This window comes from Odontomachus brunneus, unplaced genomic scaffold, assembly GCF_010583005.1.
Source record: "Odontomachus brunneus isolate Ranch 3 - 2012 unplaced genomic scaffold, Obru_v1 Obru_scaffold_008, whole genome shotgun sequence".
Lineage (NCBI taxonomy): Eukaryota > Metazoa > Arthropoda > Insecta > Hymenoptera > Formicidae > Odontomachus > Odontomachus brunneus.
In genome coordinates, this window is record NW_022639458.1 from 703,385 (window position 1) to 727,338 (window position 23,954).

General features: G+C 39.1%; 2 protein-coding genes across 2 annotated transcripts in view; one reads left to right on the forward strand and one right to left on the reverse strand.

The window, feature by feature from the left end:
* LOC116854149 (synaptic vesicle glycoprotein 2C-like) overlaps window positions 1–3,847 on the forward strand; it is an 11,471-nt gene extending 7,624 nt beyond the window's left edge. Inside the window, exons 4-10 of the mRNA XM_032835780.1 lie at window positions 270–432; window positions 523–644; window positions 872–1,113; window positions 1,275–1,456; window positions 1,994–2,277; window positions 2,816–3,103; window positions 3,634–3,847. Of these exons, the coding sequence (XP_032691671.1) occupies window positions 270–432; window positions 523–644; window positions 872–1,113; window positions 1,275–1,456; window positions 1,994–2,277; window positions 2,816–3,103; window positions 3,634–3,680 (1,328 nt within the window). The 3' untranslated portion in view covers window positions 3,681–3,847. The remainder of the gene's footprint in view (window positions 1–269; window positions 433–522; window positions 645–871; window positions 1,114–1,274; window positions 1,457–1,993; window positions 2,278–2,815; window positions 3,104–3,633) is intronic.
* Window positions 3,848–5,445: 1,598 nt separating this feature from the next.
* The window catches only part of LOC116854148 (mothers against decapentaplegic homolog 6), a 68,820-nt gene continuing 50,311 nt past the window's right edge, over window positions 5,446–23,954 (reverse strand). The window contains exons 5-6 of the mRNA XM_032835779.1: window positions 15,283–15,483; window positions 5,446–14,046 (exon numbers count right to left, since the gene is read on the reverse strand). Coding sequence (XP_032691670.1) covers window positions 13,706–14,046; window positions 15,283–15,483 — 542 coding nt within the window. The 3' untranslated portion in view covers window positions 5,446–13,705. The remainder of the gene's footprint in view (window positions 14,047–15,282; window positions 15,484–23,954) is intronic.

Sequence of the window (23,954 nt, forward strand, 5' to 3'; positions counted from 1 at the left end):
ATATATATATATATATATATATATATATATATATATATATATATATATAGATTAACCGATTAACGATAACATTGTAAGTAAAGAGATTTACAAAAAAAAACTATATTTCAATTAAAAAATTTCACATTTTGAGTTCTTTAGATTTTGCTGAGAAATATGACCTTTCATAATTGAAAATTAAGTAAATATAGACCTTTCCTCTCTCAAAATTTGCAATACAAGCATATTCAATAAGTTAAAATTTGATTATGTTCGTGACTCCTTCATAGGCTGCGTGTTTAGCGCCTTTTTCTGGGGAATCTTCGCAGGCGTTTATGGGCGAAGGAATATCATTCTGCTGACTCTTTTCACCGATAGTATATTATCAATAATCACAAGCTTCTCGCCGAGTTACAACGTATTCCTAATATTCCGCGTCATAAGTGGATTCATGTAAGCACGCAATGAATACGATAATGCTTCGTCTTCGTATGTATGTGTGTGTTTTCGATTTCTCTACAATTTTTATATTTTCTTTTTTAGGATGGGCGCACCTGGTTCACTGATATACACGTATCTCGGTGAGTTTCACGAAGACAAGAGTCAAACGAAGAGCATCTGCTTTCTTGGTTTCTTCTGGCCTCTCGCTTGGTTGATATTAGCTGGTAAGAATTTCTTTTCGTTGATTGTCGATAAAAAGAAAAGCACGAATTATACAATAATGATATATTATTTGGATATTATATTTTTTAAACATATATTGTAACCACACGCAAGGAAATATTAATTAATCCATAATCGTTGATCAACTAGTCCCCGGAAAATCTGTCGTAAATTATTATATTGCGACAATGTAAGGAAATATCTAATATGCAACCGTTAATCTATCCAGGTCTAGCGTGGATCTTCATACCGTTGCCGATAAATTACGAGTTCTACGGCATTCATTATAATTCTTGGAGGACTTTCCTCGCCTTCATCGGTATACCTACTTTCATCATAGCCATGATAATTCTCCTCAAGTATTCTGAAAGTCCAAAATTCCTGGTGTCGCAGGGCAGGACCGATGAGGCTCTCGCGATTCTCCGGAAGATTTACGCAGTGAACAACCGGCGCGACGAGAACGAGTATCCGGTGAGTATAATTATATTCTTATTTCTTTACAAATTACATTTGTAAGAACTTGAATGTGTAAATGAAATAATGTGGATTTCTTTCGATTTAATCTTGTTCGCCATATTATCGTCACGATCGATTTGTTTTGCTTCGATTAACACGAACAATGTATTCACCAGGTGAAAGAATTACTCTCTGACATTGTGTTGGAAGCGAAAAAAGACGGGGTATCGTCATGCTCGATACATTCTTTGACGGACATAATGAAGAATATCTGGCGGCAATTGCGCACCATTTTGTCACCACCGCAGTTGAAATACGCCATCATTGTGTGGACGATTTACGCTTCGAATATGTTCGGGTAAATTTCTCTCAAATTTTAAATTATAAATCGATTAGATATGCGAGTAATATTAATATTAAGATTTTTAATATATTTTTAATATATTTTTTAATATATTTTTAATATATTTTTAATATTGAAAAAATTAGTTAAGATGGATAAATGACTTGCAAATATTGCGATATCACATGTTTTATATTTAATCAATATAGATAACAGAAACAGAATTTCTATCTGAACTACTTGTAAAATTTAGCAAGAAACTCTCTGTGGCGATTAAAGCCAGATCAATAATGGGACCTAAATTTGCCAGCAGATATTGTTAAAATACTACTACTTAATTCTACAAACCATAGTTTCCTAGCAAATACAAAAAACAAAAACAAAAAATAAATTTTAACTGCGACATTCGGAACTCTATCTGAGTCAGCAAAACATTCTTCTGAGAGAAAACTGTACATGAGAATTCGATAGCTTAATTGTTAATATCGAAAGAACGATATGTTTTATTCTCGACGTTAAATACAAAATAATCAAATCTGTCTCCTTTATCAGATACTATGGTTTGGGTCTTTGGATGCCAGAACTGTTCAATCGTTTTGAGAACTATCAACACTTGCATCCGAACGCATCTGTGACGATCTGTGAGTTATCCGACATACACCCATCGCTGAATTTAACTATTGCGGATGAACCGTTCTACCTGTTAAACAAAGAGTGCAAACCGAATATAGACGAGCGAGTCTTCATCAATTCATTGTCGCTCAATGCCGTCTCCTTACCGGCGAACATCATCTCCGGAATTTTGGCGAGTCGAGTCGACCGTCGAACCATACCAGGTAAGTATCATTGCATGATACTGATGTATAGTAACGCGCTTCTGACAGCAATGTAGAGAAAGATGATTCACTCTCTGTCCTCGCCACAAATAATTTAGAGCTTTAACAGTTCGTGTTCCGTGATAGGAAGAAAAGTAGACACACACCTCTTTAAAAAAAAGAAAAGAATATTAAAATATTTATTTCTTCAATAAATACGCATACAGCGGTTTTGTGTATCTTTCGAACAATTTTACAAGTATGCTCAAGCAATCTTAAATGTTCTTTCGTCCGTATTTATCTTTATTAAAAAATGACATGCAACTTTTGTCAGCGTATCATGTTTAGTTATGTCATGTACATTGTTCTAATTGCAAGATGCTGTTTTATTTAATCCTATATTGTAAGCGTAAACTTTTATCGATATATTATTTCTCTCTAATGAAATAGACTATTTCATCTAATATAAATCTAATATAAATATCATTCTAATTTCCCTCCTCTTTTAAATCAAGAAAAATATGTTTACTTGAAGCAGAATTACGTTTTTTTTTTCCAGTGATCACGATGTTACTGGCCGGCGCATCCAATTTCGGCATCTATTTCATGAATTCCTCGCAAAAGGTTCTCATGATGGCATGTGTGTCCACACTAATGTTGACCATGTCGAATTTCATGATGGCCGGTGTGGCAGTCAACATCTTCCCTACACATGTCGCCGCTGCCGCGGTGTCTATGATGATATGCTTAGGAAGGGCTAGCGCAGTAGCGAGCAATCTGATTTTCGGCTTACTGCTGGACTTCACCTGCGAAATTCCGTTGTTCATGCTGGCTGGTATCGTTATATGTAAGTACACAATTTCAGACGCAAAACACATCTTCGGAATGATTAGTAATGCCATCGTTATTGTCGTATGTTATTGTTCTGAAGAAACCTCTTTTTTACTGGAAAACACAAGTTCTTAAAGAAGCGAGGTTATCGAATATTATTACAAAGATGGCAAAAACTTGCAAGATAAAACATATTTATGTGTAAAAATGTTATCTTTTCCATATTAGATTTGGTTTCCAGATTTGAGCCGCGTGGATTCATCTTTGTTTGATTCCGATGTTTTGCGAACATTTCATCGGGTCGTTCCTCCCTGATAAAGCGGACTGAAATGTTCGCGAAACGTCGGAATCAAACAAACATGAATCCACGCGGCTCAAACCCGAAAACCAAATCTAATATGCATGGATATCGCAAAAGCCTAAAAAATCAAATCTTTTCGATATTTTGTATAAAAGATTGGTAAAAAGTTTTCGTAACATACAATCTGATATTTAAATAAAATTTGTATACAAAGATATTATAATAAATAATTAATTGCTTTTCAGTTGGTGGAATAGTATCCTTCCTAATACCGAACAAAAAAAAGAAGTGAAGATGCAACAAAGGAAGACAAAGACAACACTTATTATAATTAAGAGACTCGAAGTGTTAAGTGGAATGCTTCGTACCATTCTTTTACACGTGATTTATATGGAGTACATGACGATGTTTATTATTCTGTAAATAATAGCTATAAATAAACATCGATTAAGTCTTCGATTTTGTAATACTCACTATAATGTTCTTACACAAAGTTTCATACATCATACAATCTCATATCGACGTTTAAATGATTGATATCAAAATTATTTAGATTAAAAATTATTGAGGAATATGACTAAAAAATTCATTTAATAAATAAATTAAGTTTTTTTCGAAGGGAACGATGTATTTGTCAATACTATTTGCAATTGACAAATTGATACAACAATTGATTGCATATCAATCGTTAAGACTCCTGACTATTTGCTGTAAAACTCTCAATTGATGATGTCAGAAGCGAGAAAATATATCCAAAATTCTTACATGTCATTTCCAGATAAAAAGATATTTGTATGAAAAAACATTTCTGATCGCTTAAGTATACTTGTAAAATATTTCAAAAGCTATATTTTTCCTTTGACAATCAACAAATAGCTGTAAAATTAACATGACAAGCAATCTTCATCTTTAACCTATCTTTCCTGATAATTTTGCCATTTTTATTGATTCAAGAGAAAAAGGATAGTTTTTGGAACATTTCACAAATATGATAAAGAGATTTAAAAATATAGTTTCATGTAAATATCTTTTTATTTGGAAATATGGCACGCAAGAATTTTCAGTGTGTCGTTTCTCGCTTCATCCGAATCCAACATGAACGCTGCGAATATCTAGAAGTCTTAAGCGACTTTGTTTCCTCAATAACGCACTGATTTCACTGAATAAGCGATGTGATTCGCAGTCTTATTGCACCTTATATACGATAATTTATTGTTTATCAATCGAATCGCATTTCCCTTTATAAGTATGACCATCGAATAGATATTTATTAATTTGTAACGCATTATGACGGACATACGGAGGAGCATTTCGTTGCACGCGATTCATCGTCGCGCAAATGTTGCAGATAAAATATATGTATATATGTGTGATAAAACGAAGAAGACACGTTAATTGATATTGTTTCTCGCGTGTAAGTAAGAAAAAAGGAGAGACGAAAGCGTCGAAGGTGCGATTACGATCCGGAAAAACGTTGCCGTGGCGGTGACTGATGCGTAGCAGATCGCGTCACCAATCATTCCAACGAGTGGGAAACACTTCTCCGCCATCTCTTAAGCGAGACGTATTAACCGTCGTATATTCGCTCGTCGGTGAACGCTTCGCAGAAGTCTCCGGGATTTAATCACTTAATATTTACGGCGTACTTACAGTAAAGCGTGCGTTAAAACGACGCTCTCTCATCTCCCTCACCGGTATCCTCTTCCTCCTCCTCGTAAACCATAACTAGCCCCATTCAGAAGCTGAAAATCCATTATTATCGCGTTGTCGGTGGATCAGATAACTTCTTAAAAAAGTAAACTTCTCTTGATTGTGTTTCTCTCAGAAATATACTCGACTGAGATAAATTTTCTTTGTTCTGCAATTTTATGTCGATGAGTATAACACTCATCGAGTTGTTTGCCGAGAAATATCTACAATAATTATGTATACGGAGGAACAATATTGTTACGAGAAGACGCGCATTAGAATTAGAGGGAAATATCGTGCGAATTGAAACTCGCATGAAAGGAGATGGTGTTGGTGACTGGTGATCGATCATTGACAACACCGCAGAATACAAATTTGCAATTTCATATATTTGTTTTTTTCATCTCGTAAAAATGAGTGGAGAGGATTTCCTTGATCTTCAATACACGGTCGTCACTTAAAGCGTGTTACTTCGTTCGGAATTGAATACAATGATATTGAAAATAATATTGTGAGTTCTCGGGAGGTATACCTAATAATATCGTTATTTCTCGTTACGCTATCGCACTTATATTCTTACATCTGCTTTTTATTATCGTTATTATCGTTATTATTATTATTATTATTTTTATTATTATTAGTTACTATCATTCGTTATTATTATTATCATCATCTCGCCGACGACATAATATATAATATATATATTTATATACATATATAATTATATGTATAATGCATACATATGCGCGCGCGCTTGCGTGCGTGCGTACACATTTTATGTACAATATATACAGCCATAGTCATTTTTTCTCGGTTCTCCGTTGTGTCGTTGCACCCCATTCGCACCTTGACACTCTACATGTGTATCATATATACATGTGTACTTATATGCATATACTTTGTTGCGTATCTTATTGCGCGTGATGCGGAAATGAGGAGAATCGCGGCGCCCGATCGTAGGCTTTTTGATCAGTGAATGTCGGTGAACGTGTGAAAAAAAAAAGAATGAAAAAACGTCGAGCCGTTCGTTGTCCGCGTGAAATCATGCAAACGATTGTCCCGGCAACGTTACGCATCGTCGTTTCACCACGTCGACGAATTTCGAAACTGCTGTTATAGAAGAAAGAAAAAAGAGAACCGCTTATATTCATTAGCAAAATGTCTCACGTCATGAGTATAAACCGTATTACCATTCCGGTTTAAACGTGCATTTTTCGACATTATCAATTCGTGTACCATATCGGACCACTAAAATCAATTGCGACATATACATCGTAAAGTATCAATGGCTCCGTTTAGCAGAGAAAATTACTTTGCAACCGTTGTGAAATTCGCAAATCTGATTGGTATATACTTCTAATCTTAAATGATTCTACGAGCATGTATGAATCCGACTCACGAATTTTACAACAATTGCGAAGCAGTTTCCTCTGTTTAACGTAGCCAACGACTCTCGCGGAATTTCTTCTGAACATGGTACAAGTGACGAGAAAAGAACTTTGTAAGATACGTTTTTTTTTTAATCAAGTCATCTCGAAATTCGTCGACGAAATCGCAATACTGATTTCCGGCGGCACGTCAGTCGATCGTGACGTACGACGATGCGATAGAAAATAGTTGTCGTCATCGATAAGTTCTCTCCGACAACGAAGAAGGACGCATTTCTTTCTTTTTTTTTAAATTCCGCGTAATCATGACTTGAGAGTGTGCGCGTCTGCGATCGGGGAGAAAAAACCCGCCCGCACAGTCATCTGAATCGTCCACATTAGAACGCATCATCTCTCCTTTCCTCTCTCTCCCTTTACTTATCAACTATAGGTACGATCTATTAGATGCCGCAAACGCTTTGAAGCGCTTAGAGAAAAGCCACAATTGGTCCATATGGCGCTTCAAAGCATCTGCAGCGTCTAATGGATCACATCCTATTTTAACATACATCCGAAAAGCGCAGTATCTCTCGTGTGGTGTGTAAGGCACTAGTTGTTTATTCGTTACATCCTAAATGGGCGCAAAGTGTACCCACGGCGGAAGAGGACGCAGGACACGGCAGGAATCGCGGGAATTTGCGACTATCGTCTAAACACGTCTCGAAAGTGTTTTTCACCTTTTATTCTTTTCGTTTTTTCTTTATCAAAGTTCAGTCCATCCGATGTGTACATCGACGATTTTTTAAATCGCACGACAAAAAAAAGAAGAGAGAGGATCGAATTCGGTAGGAGAAGGAAAGACACGTACGAGCAGAGAGTTTTTCGTGGTTCTCTTTTTCTTTCTCGAAGACGAGCAATAATACGTTTTCGTTAGGGATGCCGATGTGAAGCGCTTAGGTTACTTATCAACAACAGTAGTTTACCGACACGCGTGATAACACCGCTAGTCGTATCTCGCTCTAAAACACTAATCTAATGTAACAGTGAACGGCTATAAAAGGCACTATGTTTCACAGACGTAGGGTCCTTATAGGGAAATTAGCTGCCTTCCCTCGTTCCTTCGCATGATTTTAACCGTTAATTAGGAAGAAAAGTGAGAATGTAAAAGAAAACACGCCCGTGTCTCGAATATTTTCAAACTGATGAACTCATCGACATACAAATATATAGACGGAGTTTTAACTCAACGGGAGAGTCAGATTCGGGGTAAGGAGGTGAGTATGTATACTTTGGGTAACTTCGTTTCAGTAATATGCGACTCGAATGTAATCGAAACTGACCAAAGCATAAATACTAAATCATAGATATAGTAAGAATAGATCGAGCGTGTCCAAAATTTTGGCAGCAAAGATCAAGTAGGAAAAGACGAAAAGCGAAAGCCGTATCTTTCTCTTTCTCTCTATGAGTCACGCGTTAAGAGAAAAACGAAGATATAGCTTTTGTCTTCTGTCTCTTTCTACATCTCGCTCTTTATACTCCGTCCATTTTTATTATGTTTATGTGAGATAAATACCCAATTATTGATCTTCCATAGTCATTGACATTCTAGAAAGTTACTGACACTGTCATTCTTCTTACGACCACTTGCTCACAGTTTTAGTTGTGAAGTTCTCGTTTGAAATCAAGTGTAGATAAGAAATTTGATTGTGCAATTTGATCGCATGAAAGCAAAGTTTTTTTTTTCTAGAGTGTCAGTGAAACTAAGGGAGTCTCAATAATTGGAATATCAATAATCGTTCTACTGAACTTTCTGACTCTTCCACGCCGATCTTACACTCCTTTCGCTCAAAGTAGCAGTTCATGCTTCATCTATATATTCTGTGTATTCATATATCGATAGGTAAACTTATGAGTTACTTTTCGCGCACCTTTCTTCTTTTCTCTCTTTTTCTCGAAATGGTTTATTCGATCCGAGCGAGATCTACGGAGAATTCAAGCGAAATAATTCGTCATTTACGTTATAACTACAAGATTTCCATTGAACGCAAAATTCGATTATTAATTAAGTGAGATTCGATTCGAAGGCACCTAATCTCACTAATGAGGAACTTTCGTATTGCATGTCTATGGTTTAAAGATTAAACCTAGCCCACAAACACGTGGAGTGGTCGGCCGATAGTTAAAGAGTGACGTTAGAAAACGGCTCTAATTGTCGTTCGGTCGTTAACATTAGCGCTATTACTCCCGATTATTACTTACTGAATAATGGCACGTCACGTCGCGTCGCCCGAGAGAAACGGTAACTCGTCGAACGAGTGGCCGGCTTTATTGGCGAAAGTAATCGTCACGCGCTCGGGACAGATCCCCGGAACGGTCGGATATAAAGAAATAAATTATTCCGTCGGAAAAAGCTCAGTCTTGCTTGACGCGCGCGTCGAGTAGACAGTCATCGTGATATTTTGCCGGCGCGATAAATATTCTTTATTGTGAAATAAGCAAATGTTGAATATGAAGCGTGAGCTTGGATTTGAATTTCTTACGTCGAGAGATGTTTATCGGGTGACCCATGAATTGAAAAATAAAAGAAAAAAATAACAAAATAAAAAAGACATGACTTATCAGTTCGTTCGCGACTCGATGCTTACGACCGCGATCGGTGTGTTAAATTTGAAAGTGGATGAAAGATGGGAAAGGCGAATCGTAAAAACAAGAAAAAAAAGAAAATCGTATGTGTGAATATCTTCGTTTTGGTTAAAATAAAAAAATTCAAATTCAAAAAATTCAAAAAAACACTACATACAATTTACGAATATACGCAATAGTTGTATTTTTATCCTTTTTCATTCGAGGAATCTCTCGTCGAAGATGCACGTCGTTCGCTTGATTTAATTAAAAATTAACATAGGCTTTCGTCTTCAATACAATTGCACGATGCCACGAAATTTCCGTTCCGATCACTTCGCCCTTTACACTACGTACAAATGTTATCATAAATAATCTTTTATATTTATATGATCAGCTCCGAAAGAAACGAAAGACAGAGCAATACGTAAAATGTCAGCGAGATTAACGGCAATGCGGAAAATATGATCACAACGAAACATTACATTCAATCATTACATGAAAATCATTGAATAAAAAAAAAAAGAAAACGATCATGAGAAAACTAATCGTGAGATAAATCATTACAATCGCGCTGTACTCGTCTCTTCCGTCCTTTCCCCTGCAATGATCGATAAAAATAGATTTATTATTGCAAGTTCGCCACCGACCTGTTGCGTTTCTCGTGTGTTTCCGCTTCTTTTCCAAGTTTTTCCCCGGAATTTTCACGTCGCGTGATCTTCTCACGTCTTCACATTTTCTATCACGTGTTCCTGAGATAGAGGAGAAAAGTCGGTCTCGCGTTCTACCGCGAGTAGACACATCGCATCGCGGCGAGAAGAAGCTCGCCCGTGGCGGTATTTACGTCGTACGACAGTCCTACCATTAATTTTAGTATGCCTTCGTAAGTGCCTTTTTGTTCCTAACGCGTGACGACGTCGTGCGTGCTCTTTTCGTCGACGCGCTTGGAAGTGCGACACGATGAGCACAAAGAGGCACAAATATTCGCGCGAATCGGTACGTTTGGTCACGAAAAAAACTGCGATAATTTATATCTCAACCATAAATTTATATATATGGATTGAGTATTCCATGAAAGACTGCGAAAAGTTGGAAAGGATGTCTTATTAGTGCAGGCACTCAATTTTTCTCTAGTTTGACTCCTATTGCACATTTTATTCTAGCTTTCTCTGATAAGTATCAAGCTAGATAAAGATGGAATGCTTGTGGACATGGGAGAAAATCGTTGTCCTTCAAATCTTCAAATTTTTCATAAAAAGATGCAGTCTATGGTTCTTACTCTGAACTTTTTACGATAGAAGCGTCTTGCTTTTAAATATGCTTATAAGACAATCAAAAGGCTGAGAGAAAGTTTAGAATAAGAATCTGAGTATATAAGTCTATGGCCTCGACGTTATATTGTGAAACATGCGAAGATCGCGAGATCGTTCTCGTCGGTTTTCGTCTGTCTCGATCATTCGACTCGACAAATGTCGGAATCTCGAGCTCGAGATAGCAACGCGGGATAACTTGGCAGATAACTTGTTTTTGATCGAATTCCATCGCGGTCTTCGCCTCGGCCGACGTCTCGTAAATCGCGGGACACACAGTGCGTATAACAACGCTTTCAAACGCGTACCAAAGACGCTGTGCGAGTGCACGCTCGGCGCTTAATTGCGACGTGAGGGGCGGATCTCTCGACCTCCACAACAACGTGTACGGGGGCAGTGAAAAAGGGACTACGCGAAAGCAAAACAGAGTCGTCCAAAGTGAACAATCTGACGGCGGAATTTCTTATCGTCTCTCGTTACCATTATTTTCGCCGATGATCTAATCCGACTCGCGTTTTCCCTCTCTCTTTCTCTCTCTCTCTCTACTCTCTTCTCGCTTTTTTATTCTCTCTTTCTCTCTTTCACTCACAGTAGATACAGCTAGCTACCTATGAACATTTTTAATGCGTCTCTGTGTATACATATTAATATATATAACATTCTCAAGCGGCGTATACGCATCACAATATATATCATTCGCGATTTCCTCGTAAGATTGTAGCACAAACATCCGTTCGATCGTTATTACAAAGTAACTGCCACTTTTATCACGATAAAAGCGGTTGTACGAAAGTAAACTAATGGTCGAAAAACCTACGGGTCAATCAGTCGATTGTATGTCTATGTGTACGTGTAACGAGTGTCTATGTATGTATGTATATATGTATGTATGTATGTACGTACGTATGGGCGTATGTGTGTGCGTATGGTGTGAATGAATACGTATGACTGGTACATATTACATCGTATGTACTTAAATGTTCTGAACACTGTACGCTCTTTCCATCTTTCAAGTCAAATCTATACCTAGAGAATATGTAAAAAAAAAGAGGGCGGCAAACGTTCGCATATGTACGTGTGTGGGACTCATGTATGATCATCGCGCGGAAAGTTTTCCGTACATTGGAAAACCCAAAGGCATATATGCGCTATATGTACATATACGCGTAGGATACATATATATGTACATATATACACATGTATAGCGATATTCCAAGAGAAAGGAAAGGAAACAAGAACCTTTTTTCACATCTCTCTAATGATTAAACGCGATAAGATCAAGAATCTTTGTAAAGTTAACGAATACCTTTTGTCTGGTGTCGATATAGAGAATTTTCACTATCGAATATCATGCGCTCTCGAGTCCGAATTTACATACACACGCGAACGTATCTTGTTTTGTTTCTTCTGTTTCTCTTTCTCTCTCTCTCTCTCTCTCTCTCTATTTATCTTTATATATATATATATATATATATATATATATATATCTCACTATTCCTCTCTCTTTCTCTCGTCTCGCTTGCTTCGCAACACGTTTTCCGTAAAAAAAGGAAGAAAAAAAGACCTGCGTCAAACTCTTATCACAGTATCGTATATTACTGTAGTACAAAGCTCCGGAGGCATTTTTTCGTGCGAAACGAGCTTGGCATGTGGCGCACGTTTACCCGAGTACGCTGCACCACGGAGGGAAGCTGGGAAGGCACAGTGTATGTACATATACCCTACGTATGTACAGCACCGAACGACGACCGGAGATAACACCCCAGGACTCGTGGCACGTTTCGCTTCTATAGCGCTGATCAATCGTATGACTACTACGATTCAGTACTGTCACGTCTCGTAACGTAAGACCTACGATAGAACTTATGCTACTGGAGCGGCTTCTAATGCAAACCTTTTCTACGAGTGATCTTACGCGGGCGTAAATAAAAATGCGTCTTTCATCGTTAATCATCGAGTGATCATCGTATCCCTTAAAAGACAAAAAAATTCCTCTTGCTCCATCAATACTTTTTTTTTTCCATGCAATGTAATGATATTCTAGTTTTCCAATCTATAAAAGTCCGTCACAAGAGAAAGAGGTCGGCGCTACTGATTTCAAAAAGCCGTAGAAAATTCACGATCAACATTCGCGAGTCTTACTTGTTAATTTTGTGTAAACGCTGTACAAATAATTGTTCTCCCTTTCTCGCCAGTAATACAAGTTCTATGAAAACGAGCACGCGAGAAAACTCGGCATAATCCTCGATGAATTTTACCAAAAGTAATTTCGAAACAGTATAATTTTGGATGTTTAGTAAAAAGTTAATGATAATTTTGACATTAATTTGCAATTAATCGTCGATTACCTGTAAGCGATCCTTCGAATTGCCGGCTATTAAGCGCCGATGAGTTCACTGTTCTCTGAATCTTTCCGTATGACTGACGAAACGAAAGAAGGCTCGCTCGTTCTCTTCGATCATACGGAAACTCTTCTCGAGGAACGATCGTACACTCCATTCATTTCTCTTTCTCTCTTTCTCTCTCTCTCTCATTCTCTTTCTCTCTCCTCCGTCGACGTTACTCTTGTTTCATGCGTCGATAAGACTAAAATTTTTCCCTGCCATGCTGTGGATTCAGGATCCACCGCGTGAATTCGCGAGCTGGCGCAGACTAAACGCAAATGACTAGACCTACCGGAAGCCCGACTCTCTCCGCTTCCCCGCTGTCAGAAATTCTCCACACGAATTTCGAGAGTAGCATCGACACAACAACACCTCGACGATCGAGAATCGATCGCGCACAGAGAACAAAAGAAAAAAAAAAAGGAAAATCATAATTAAAACAGCAACAATGCGTGCGTATGCGCGCATTAAGCACACGCCTCGTAAAAATCCTAAAAGGTACCACTCGTCGATGTAAGTCCCTCTCCGTTCGTATACGCTCGATGAACACACTCGCGAACGATTTCCGTTCCTATCCTTCTTTCTTTCTTTCTGTCTCCCTATCTCTATCTGTCGACGGAACGAAACGCGACGTTGTTCCTAGTCATATAAGACGGCGTGTACTTTGGTAAGACTGCTGAGTTTAGGGGACACCGATCTTGCTCTTGGAGATCCGTGTCCCCAGCACGCGTTTAAACACCGCTCTTGCTAGGACGGAGCTAAAGGCCACGGTCGCCGCATCATTACATCACCGTTCAAGTCCTTCCCAAGAACGACCACGACGACGACGACGACAACGATGACGATGACGATGACGATGATGACGACGATGACGATGACGAGTAGGAGGAAGAGGCGCGACTGGACGAGACTCGATATCCTTGCGGCCGGTCGCAATGGGGACGATCACCTGCATGGCGCCAGGTGCACCTCGAGCCAGCACGGGCAGGAGGTGACCTCCTGCCGCGAGTACTTGGGTCCCCAGCCCTTGGCGAAGCTGATGCGGACGGAGTTAATGTCGACGGGGCCGGAGGCGAAGCCGCCCGCCCCCGCGCCGCCGCCGCCGCCGTATGGAAGCTGCAGGTTCTTGGCGCGGTCGAAGATGTTGAGACAGAAGCCTGGCGGCACTCGATAGACCAGCAGCGTCCTGGACTCCGGATCGTCCAGGGTGGGCGAGTTGACGAAGATCGGGCTCTCCGACCTGTTGTACGCCCATACACCGTCCGCCTCCTGGCTGAGCGTTAGCCCTGCGACGAAAGCGACGTAAGGGTGATTACTCAACATCCGGAGAGGCTGCGAAGGTGCGCGTTCGCTCGCTCACTCGCTCGCTCGTCTGACGCAACGCTCGTTTACGAATGAGCTGCATATAATATCGCGTGCAATATTGTATTGCTTTTAACTAGAGACGGAGAACTATCGATATTCCACTCTATCGATAGTTTGTAATGTAACTATCGATAACTATCGAGAGTTTTTGATAGTTCTGTGGTCTTTAAAAAAATAATAAAATGATTGTACCCATTTATATGAATCTTTTTTTCGCTTTTTTATCAATTCATTATAGTTAATTAGATTCCAGTTAGTAGTAAATAGTTACAACAATTAATCAAACAATTTTGTTTCATATATATTGGTTCACGTTACTGCTACTAGTGCGCGCTGTTGTATCCATATATTCCAGTCATTTGTAAATACTTGCGTCTTAACTAAATTTGTTTATTATATAATGAAAAAGAAATTAATTTATTAATTGTTAATGTAATGATCAAAAGTATTTTGTCATAAATAATTATTCCAAAATGAGGTTATCAAGAAAAAGAACTATCAAAGACTATTAGTAGCTTGTTTTAAATTATCGGTGGTTATCGATAGTGTGAACTATCGACAGTTATTGATTGTGCCATCGATAACTTTCCATCTCTACCTTTAATATGCAGTTTTCAGAACTGGGGAGTAAAGCCGTTATTGCTACAAGCTAAGTTTTTTTATAACTACTTGATAATAATATTTTTGTCTATTCTATTAGTAATGGTAACGCAATTATATTTTTTTGAGTAACAGTAACGAATACTGCTGCGTTACTTTACACATGCAAAATACATATACATGAGACGGGCGAACTACAAAAATATACTTTGAAAACTTCATGAAGAAAATAATGGAAATTGCAATAATTCGTTCTTGAGCAAACGACAATGGTAATGAGTTATTCTCCGATATAAGCAACGGCAATGATTACATTTTTTAATGGATAACGAGTTTCTTTTAGAAAAATAACTTTCCAAAAACAATGATCTTTGACACTTCAAAAAACGAGATACCTTTATTAAAAGGTCTAGGATAGTACGCGCGCGAATTGTTACGTCAGCGAGATAAAATTCTTCAATGACTGCGGTAAAACGAACGAAACTCTCTAACGCGAAGCGAAGCGAAGCCTGCTCGTTTAGAGCATTAAAACGAGTTCTTTAGCGGCGAGATCTTACCAAGACCGATTTTGCTGCGCGTACGTTGGACCGCGGGCGGTGCAATGTGGTTCTCGGCTAGTGTCGCCAGACAGAGGCCGTCGCCGTCGTGGAGAGAGTCGAAGACGTTCACCGTCGAAGGCTCCACGGGATACAAACGACCCACTCGGCCGCCCAGCTCCCAATACGCCAAGGTGCACCATTCCCTCTGTCCTGTCTCACCTGCGCAAAACACAGAAGGAACACAAATTCATTAGAGTGTGAAAATACTTAAACGAGTCGCTAATAATAGTGTTTTCAGTATCCCGCGCCAAGTCATCGTTCGGTTGTTCATGAGTGACATTTAGTCTTCTTTTTCGCTGCACTATTAACTTGCACTAGTTATCTTCTTTTTTTCCACCAAGTATCAACTATATTTCAGTTTCTTTTTTTAAGTTTTGTAAGTATACACTTCAGCTCAGCGAAAAAACAGACCTATTATCCTTAGTCATTAATTCTTAAACGACAAGGTAGACTCAACGACAAAGAGCGAAATACCGGATAGTAAAAAAAATTTCTCTTTCAAAATATAGATACATAAAATATGTTGGATAGATAAGACGAGATTACGGGAGAAAAAATACAAGTACGTTGTTGAATGTTCTTATTATCTTCATTTCGGGACGCGTAACTTGAACGATAACTGAAGTAGTGAGTAAACTAGTGCGAAATAGTGTGTGAAAAACAGCAAGAAAATTCTCAGTTAAACGCGTTACCGGAAAACTGCAATCTACACAGCATGTATCTGCATTTCCACAGTTTTAATGTTCCGTACTCGTTTCCATACGTTACGAGGAAAACGTCTGATTACTCAAAAGGGAGTAATCGTCGTCTTCCGCAGGTTCAGTCTTAGAGATCTTTTCAAAGGAAAACGAGATCTTTTGTTAACGATAGGCCTTCCTGGTATCCTCGTCAGTATGTGAAAAAGCTGCCGTCGTGCAGGCGGCATTACAAAGGACTGGTGTCTCACCACGAGTCCTACGCTTTTCGTCGTCCGGCGTCGCGCCGGCGCCAGATATTCGAGACTGGACGAGTTGACCGTGCAAGTGGGGTCTTGTGGGAACAAGATAAGTCGCAAAAGGTGCACGAGCATGAATCCCGTTCTATTTTAAGACCGGCGAGACGCAAAATGAAAGTAAATTAATATTAATATCGCTGCTATAGTTAGCGCGTAGTGCCAGACGTTGCATATTTAATTATTACCGCTTGAGAATTGTGTTGTGATATAATCTAACCGATATGAATTTTATTCAAGAATCACTGACGTAAACGTTCGAATTAATGAAGTGCTTCGATAATAAATGAATTCCCACAGTTCTGCTTTCTTATTGTATTTGATTTCTAACGCTACGATCAAAAACATGTTTTCCCGAGCAAACAAATGATTTCGCGTCACCTAGAACATAATCGTTGAAGACGTTTCACGTCTTCTCTCTCTCTCTCTCTCTTTGTCGATGATCGGTAAAACTCGAGTGATAAGCGGTCGCCGTGCTTATCAGACAGCGAGAGCTCGTTCGACCGGACCGGAAATTTCATCGTAGGCGGCTTCGGAAAGCGCGACGTGAAAGCGTTCTTATCGCGTCGGCCGTCGCCGTCGTCGCCACCGCCGCCGCCGCCGTCTCCGTCGCAATAACGTCGTTCGGTTTTCGAGGCTCTCGGACATTCGCGGGGCTTGGTTTGGCTTGGCTTTCTGTGTGGCTCGATACGCGTGTGGACGAGCTGGCGTGTGTGTAGAACGGCGCGACGTGAGAAAGAGAAAGAGACAGAGAGACGGGACACGGTCGGCGGTGGAGGGAAGGGGAACCGGGGGCCCCTTGCTTCCACCACACAGATAAAAATAGATATTACGAGTTTACCGCGGCGCCAAGATTGCGGGGTATCGCGACGATTACGTCATCGGTAGTAGCGCGAGTGGTTGGAGCAAGGACGCCTGTCGCGTCGCTCGCCGCCGTCGTCGTCGTCGTCGCCGGCGTTGCCGCCGCAACCGCCGCCGCCACCGTCGCCGCCGTCGTCGTCGGCGACGATACCGTCGAAATTTTCATGTTTATCTGCGATCGTCTGCAGTCTTTCAGCGGTTTCCGGCGACTGGGTCTCACACAGCGCGGCGCGTCCGCGTTTTATTGCCATTGATTTATGGAATCCCGGATCGGAAGCGCGAGAGAGGTGAGTGCCAGCGCGATAGACAGATTCAATCTTCCAGAACTACTGTCATTATATTATCGTTGCTGTGGGGATCTCGCGAGATAAGGAGGTTTCACGTATTGAGGTAGTCGATAAAGTGTTCAGTCGCGCGATTCGCAATGATACAACGCACGAATTTAACGCGGCCAGCCGAACGCTCTCTGTTCCTCGTGAAAATTCTTCTCCACCTGCCAGAACGTCCACCAAGAGTCTTCTCTTCTTCGAGAACAATACGTTGCGCGTGCTTCTCCCACCGCACTGACGACGTCTAGAGATGAAAATGCGAGAGAAAATTAGGAGAGACAGAGGCAGAAAAAGCGAGGAAGAAAAAGAGAGAGAGAGAGAGAGAGAGAGAGAGAGACACCGATTGCTTTTTCGCGAGGTGCATCCTGCGCGACGTTCGCCGTCTGCACGCGCGATACAATAAACGCAGTCACTAAATGTGGGCCACGCACGCAGCGGCGCGCGTGCGAGTGAACGAGCGAGCGAGCGACGCATGTGCTCGGAAAATTGGAAGCAGACTGAAAACCCTGTAATAAAGCAATTCTGTCGGTTCTCTGAAGATCATGATAAAGAAGCAATTACGGAATTGACTGCAGCTTGCTGCTTTAAGTGTCCTCGTTTCTCCTCGGCCCTCCGTGCTCGCCGAGAGACGTATTATTTCACGTCTGCCTCTTAGAGACGTCCGCGGCAGCCTTTTATTTTCATAACTGCTCTCGTTTCCAAGGATTTTAGCTCAGATAAGAAAAACCTCAATGAATCGGTGCCGGCGACCGCGCGCCACGAGAGAATTGCCGGTTCTCGCGTTCCTCCGCTGAGGAGCAATTTCGCCGGCGCGTCGTGTGATGCCGACTCTATAAACGTAGGTCTTCGTACGCGATATATGTGTTGTTGTCCCAGGCAATATTAATGTACATGTGATGCTGATTTTAATATAAAGATGGAAATAGCTTTCGATTTCCGCACTAATGAATCTAAGTTTAATAAATGAAGAAGAATCTACAATAAAAAATGCCACAATGAAAATGAGAATTGTTAATAATGAACTTAAAGTAAAAAAAATGATACGCCCAATATTTTTTTATTTCTATTATGTTATTGTTTTACTGTATATTTCTGATTAACGATAAATCTAATCACCTAACTCAGTCTCATAATACATCTGCATGTTTTTAACCATTAATTAATTAATAAATTAACAAATAATACGTTGTAGCTATATACGTTAATATACGTTATAGTTATAATTTTACAAGTATTTTTTATATAAAAATATGAAAAATACTTGTAATTCTGGATTTATTTCAATCATAAAACTGATTATTATCGAGATAGAGAAAGAAAGAGAGAGAAAGACAGAGAGAAGACGTTAAAATTAAAGTTTTAAAATTTTACTATACTCTAAGATATGCGCAACAATAAATAATATCAAGTAACACACCAAAAATATTAGCTTGTTTAATATTTGCAACATAAATCATTTGGAGTTTAATGTACACTCTACACGCGCCTTATTGCTTTTGAAATTTTTATATGCTCGTAAATTAAAGAAGCTGGTAAATTAAAGAAGAAAAAATAATATATGTAAGACGATACTTTTATTTTTCGTCGTTGCTATCATTGCTGATCGGAAGAGATTCGTATACAGCCGTCTCTCTAATGGCTAACGCGGAGTCGTGGATATTTATCGTTTGCAGCGTACGCAGATCTCGAGTGTCGACCTTCCCAAGTCGCATACCAATCGCCGCGCAGCGATACGGCAAGGTGTTTGCACGGGAGCGTGTGTAAACACGGATGAGAGAAAAATAACGCGTCCCGAGACATACACGCGACAGTGCCGGTTGAAGTGTCTGGAGTTTCGTTTGGAATGCGATACCGTCGTCTTGTTGCTGCTGCTTCTGCTACCGCCGCGAACGAGACGCGTATGCGCACGTGCACATAAGATATTTAAAAATATGGAATATTATCAATAGCAAGTTGAAAATAAAAAAAACTGTCGAAATACGCGATTGAGAAGACTACAAACGTGCTTAAGGCGTCTAATTATCGTTTAACTCTCCGCGCTCACTTTTTGGGGCACACAGTATAATCTAGGTCTGTCAGACCTGGGCAACTTTGAAATATCATAACTTTGTTGAAAATTGTAGGATCATAATTGTGGAGAGGGTGTCGTTCTTCGAGATTAAAGAGAGAACAACTATGCAGATCTTTTAGATTCCTTTTAGGTCTATTAGAGCTCTTATTATTCTTGTTTTAGACTGAAATTACTCAATATTTCTTTCCTTTTGTCTTATGCAAATATATTTATTATGTCTAACAATATATAACCGTACATCAACACATATATCAATATGATATAAATATATCAATGAAATATATCAATATATCAATATAAATAAAAAACACACATATATCATTCTATAAATATTCTTATTAAAAAATAAAATTGTTATATTTTTTCTGATAACACTGTTATATTCCTTTTGATAATTAATATAAGATACTTCAATAAATGCAAATAATAAAAACAAAAATTATGTTCTTTTTTCTATCTTATTATAAAGCAGCCTTTGCAAAAACTAACTTATTGATCATAATCAGCCGATTATAGAAACGGGCTGTCAGTTTGGATCAAGCCTGTGAAAAATGCTCTAAACAACTAGTCGAATCTATTAGCTAACTAGCTTCTGATTATTGCTGGTACTTATTGCTGGTTTAGTGGCGCTTGCGCGCTCTGTAACCGCGGGATATTTGCGTCCCTGCTGATTTCTGTTCGGGAATATTCTGGATTAAATCTTATTTCTCTGGAGTCTTGACTCGTAGCCCGCTTGCTGATAATACTATTTCGCAGACAGACCTTTCTAGTTTCCCGACATCGACGGTCAATGGATTTTGACCTGAGCAGTAAACTTCATTGACAGACTAGTTTTCTCTGCATTCTTAGCTCTTTTAAGATGTTCTGTTAAATCTCCTCCGTTCTGTTAAGTCTTAAAAAACTATTTGTTTTTGTTTTTTCCAGCAAGTCTCTAACCTTTTTCTTAAAGTCAGAATATATGAATGCCTTTCTAGCCTTTGAGGACGCTTTTATTGCCGATTTTCGATTGACTGAACTAAAGATTGTGGTGATACTTCGTCTCTAGGAGTACTAGTAGTACGTAGTAGATAGTTGTTCTTATTCTCGGAGAATATGACCCCCGAAACACAATCAACATTTTTGGACGTATTTTTTTCCAAAAATATAAGAGCCAAATATAGCTATAAAACAATAACAAAATCTGCAAACAGATTTGTACTATTTTGAAATTTTCCCAGACTCTACGAAAGTTATTAAGCGACTAAATATTCATTTGGGTCTTACAGATCTAATATTGTACGCGCAGGTTTAAAAAATCAATTGATCGTTCGATCAAGGAAAAATCAAGTCGCAAGATAGCGTGATATTTTTTCTAGCTTATAAACATTTTATTGGCCGCCGTCGCGTGACTTTATTCTGCCAACAATTAGCGCCTTATAAAAAAATAATTGTCGATGATAAAAGACTAATTTAGGCTAAAATGTTAAAAGTTTAATATTATAGTGCTTTATATATGTGTGTGTGAAAGGGTAATTTTACAGATTTATGTACAAGAGGAATCGTCTCTGTAGATATCGTCTAAGCGAGTTCTCAACATTTGCTGTTGGCAGACAACAATTTTTCCGCGACAAATACGGCTGCCAAAGTATCCAAAGTAGTACACGGTCACGCTGTGACAGCATCAATCGTCGTTTCCTTCTCATGTGTCAATTCGGGACACGATATCCTCCGTCTGAAAATTCGCCATGTGTAACCGCGACGCGCAACCACAATATTATTTATCGTAACACGACCACACACGTGCAACGGTCCTCTAATTAGATGCGGTGAGGCGAACGAGTCAGAAACATCGCCTGGCTAAAAGGTCTTTTAGACATTTCGATCGCGCGCGCGCACCGCAACTCGCGTGAGGAAGCGCGTGGCGTCGCGACGCGCAGGAATAAATTTTAAATAGTAGAAAAAGGGCGAGTGTTCGCCGAAGCAGCTACTCATAAATCATTTGCCCGAGGGAGCAGAGGAACCATTCGCAGGGGTTGAATAACGGTGGATAATAAATTTGAGCGAGCGAGAGAAAGAGAGGAAAAGACAAACGGGGAAAAATGAGCGAGAGAAAGAGAACGTTGTCGCGGCACTCGGCCCAAAAGCGAATTCCAAAAAAATTGGATGCAATTACTTATCGACGCGCGAGTTGCTGCCGCCGACGACGACAACGATCCGCAGGAATAATGTCTTCCGACTTTGCTTCGACGCACAGAGGGCGTAACATCCGACCGACTGAGTTGTTTTGATCGGTACGATATTTCACGTTCATAAATTAATCCGCTGCGATTTGTGTCACATATTTCGCTGTCGCAGCGATGCACGCGAATTCAATCCGCTGTGGAGAAGAGTCAAGAGGAAAGAGAGAGAAGAATATCTAAAGAAATTGATTCTGATGTGAATTGTAGTGAACCCTTTATAAAGTGCACTTCATAAAATTATACCTAGACAAAAAAATTCCAAATGGATCTTTTGTCTCGCCACTGATGACATAGAAGACTATAAACGAAAGTAATGAAATATATTATTAGCTTGACTCTGGCCATCACTTAAACGGAGTCGTTTAACGGCAGAAACGATAAAACGTTCTCTTAATTTCTCCAAATATAAAGTGACGTCCTGATTTTTCACCCTTTGTCCCGAATTTTTTCGAGTACTATTCGAAACACCAATTTGTTATCATTTTCAATGATTGTCAAATAATTTTCGGATCTTTTTACCCTCTTCCCCCCGCTTCACACTTTTATGAAGTGTCCCGAATTTAGGGCTGGGAAATCTGGTTACCTTACCAATACTGAGCTGTGTAATTGTAAAAATATAAATTGATGCTCAGAAGAGGAAAGACAATACAATGAAATTGTTTCAAGCATCAAGTGAAATTTCTTTCATCTGAGATCGCGATAAGCGGCAAAATCGCGATTCGATTGTTTTTCTTGATAATAGAAAGCTTCCATATCGATGATCTGCTGCTAACGAATAATAAATCTGCGCTTACGCTGTGCGCGTTGTGTCACGTTTTATGCTACCCGGTCGATAACAAAAGCCGATTGTGAACGGTGCTTAAAGCGGATCGGTCGTTCGCGACCGTAGCGGTGCAAAGCACCGAGTGCCAATGTGTTTTCCCAGTTGGGTCAAATACCCTGAGAGCTTAGATAAGGTGCCCAACCTTGGCATGGCCGAGCCAAGTAACTGCGTAACGTAGAGGTACACTCGCGACACACATACACGAGAGTACCGCACACAGTTCCGCGTATGTTCCGTGTATACGTGTCCGTGCCGCCGGGTGCGTTAACGATCTCGCACGCGAAAAGATAAAAGGCTGCATGCGCCGCCTTTTACAAAGTAACGCGCCGAACGTGTATCCGCGCGTCGTATCTCGCAATTTTTCATTCACAGTTATTGAGAATAATAAATTATGCGCAATCGCGCATCGCGATCTCTCGCGTGGGAAGACGTGTTACACAGATCCGTACAAAAGCAATGCTCAAAATATGTAGAGAATATAATAATATAAAAAATCATCGTGTGTTGAGATTCCTCCTTTATTGTTAACACAAATCTGGGTCACCATCTGGGTATAGCTAATTTGTATAATAATTTTAATAAAATTCACATTGTATGTGATAGATTAAAACAGTAAAAACTTGCAAATATTAATTACTTTATTTACTTCTTGACTGAAGAATTATATATATTTTCGAATACTCAAATAATTTTTTTTACAAAATGTGTTTTGAAATGTGTTTTGCAATACTTTTGTTTTCTTAAAGATTTAAGTATTGATAAGAGAATCCTAGAGTATAAATAAATTTCTTAAATTTATTTTCAGAAAAGCTATAAATTTTTATGTTAACTCATGTTTTTTTATCGCGTTTTTCCATAAATTTGCAATAAAATGAAATATTTCAGTAACAATATGCGATTTTTATACATAATTCTATTTTATAGACTTCAAAGTATATTCATACTCTATTATAGATTTTTATCAGTAGTCTTATGGAATTTAAATAAGCGAAGACGAGAACAACCCTAGTGTGCCAGATTAAAATGCCAATAAAATGCGTGCCATGTGAGGGTTAATAAAAAGTTACGCAATCGCGCGAGTATCGAGATCTCTTTCTTCGCGGAATTACACGCGAGAAACAGTGACGCATGACACGAGCGTTGCGTATTAAAATAATATTATCTCCTTTATGTTTTTATTTTTTTCTCCTTTCATCTTTGAACCTGTCATATTAATCTTCATATAATCTAATTTAAATTTCTTCGAGTAAAATTCTACTTGTGAAAAATATAGTGAGTGAGTGATATATATATATATATATATATATATATATATATATATATATATATATATATA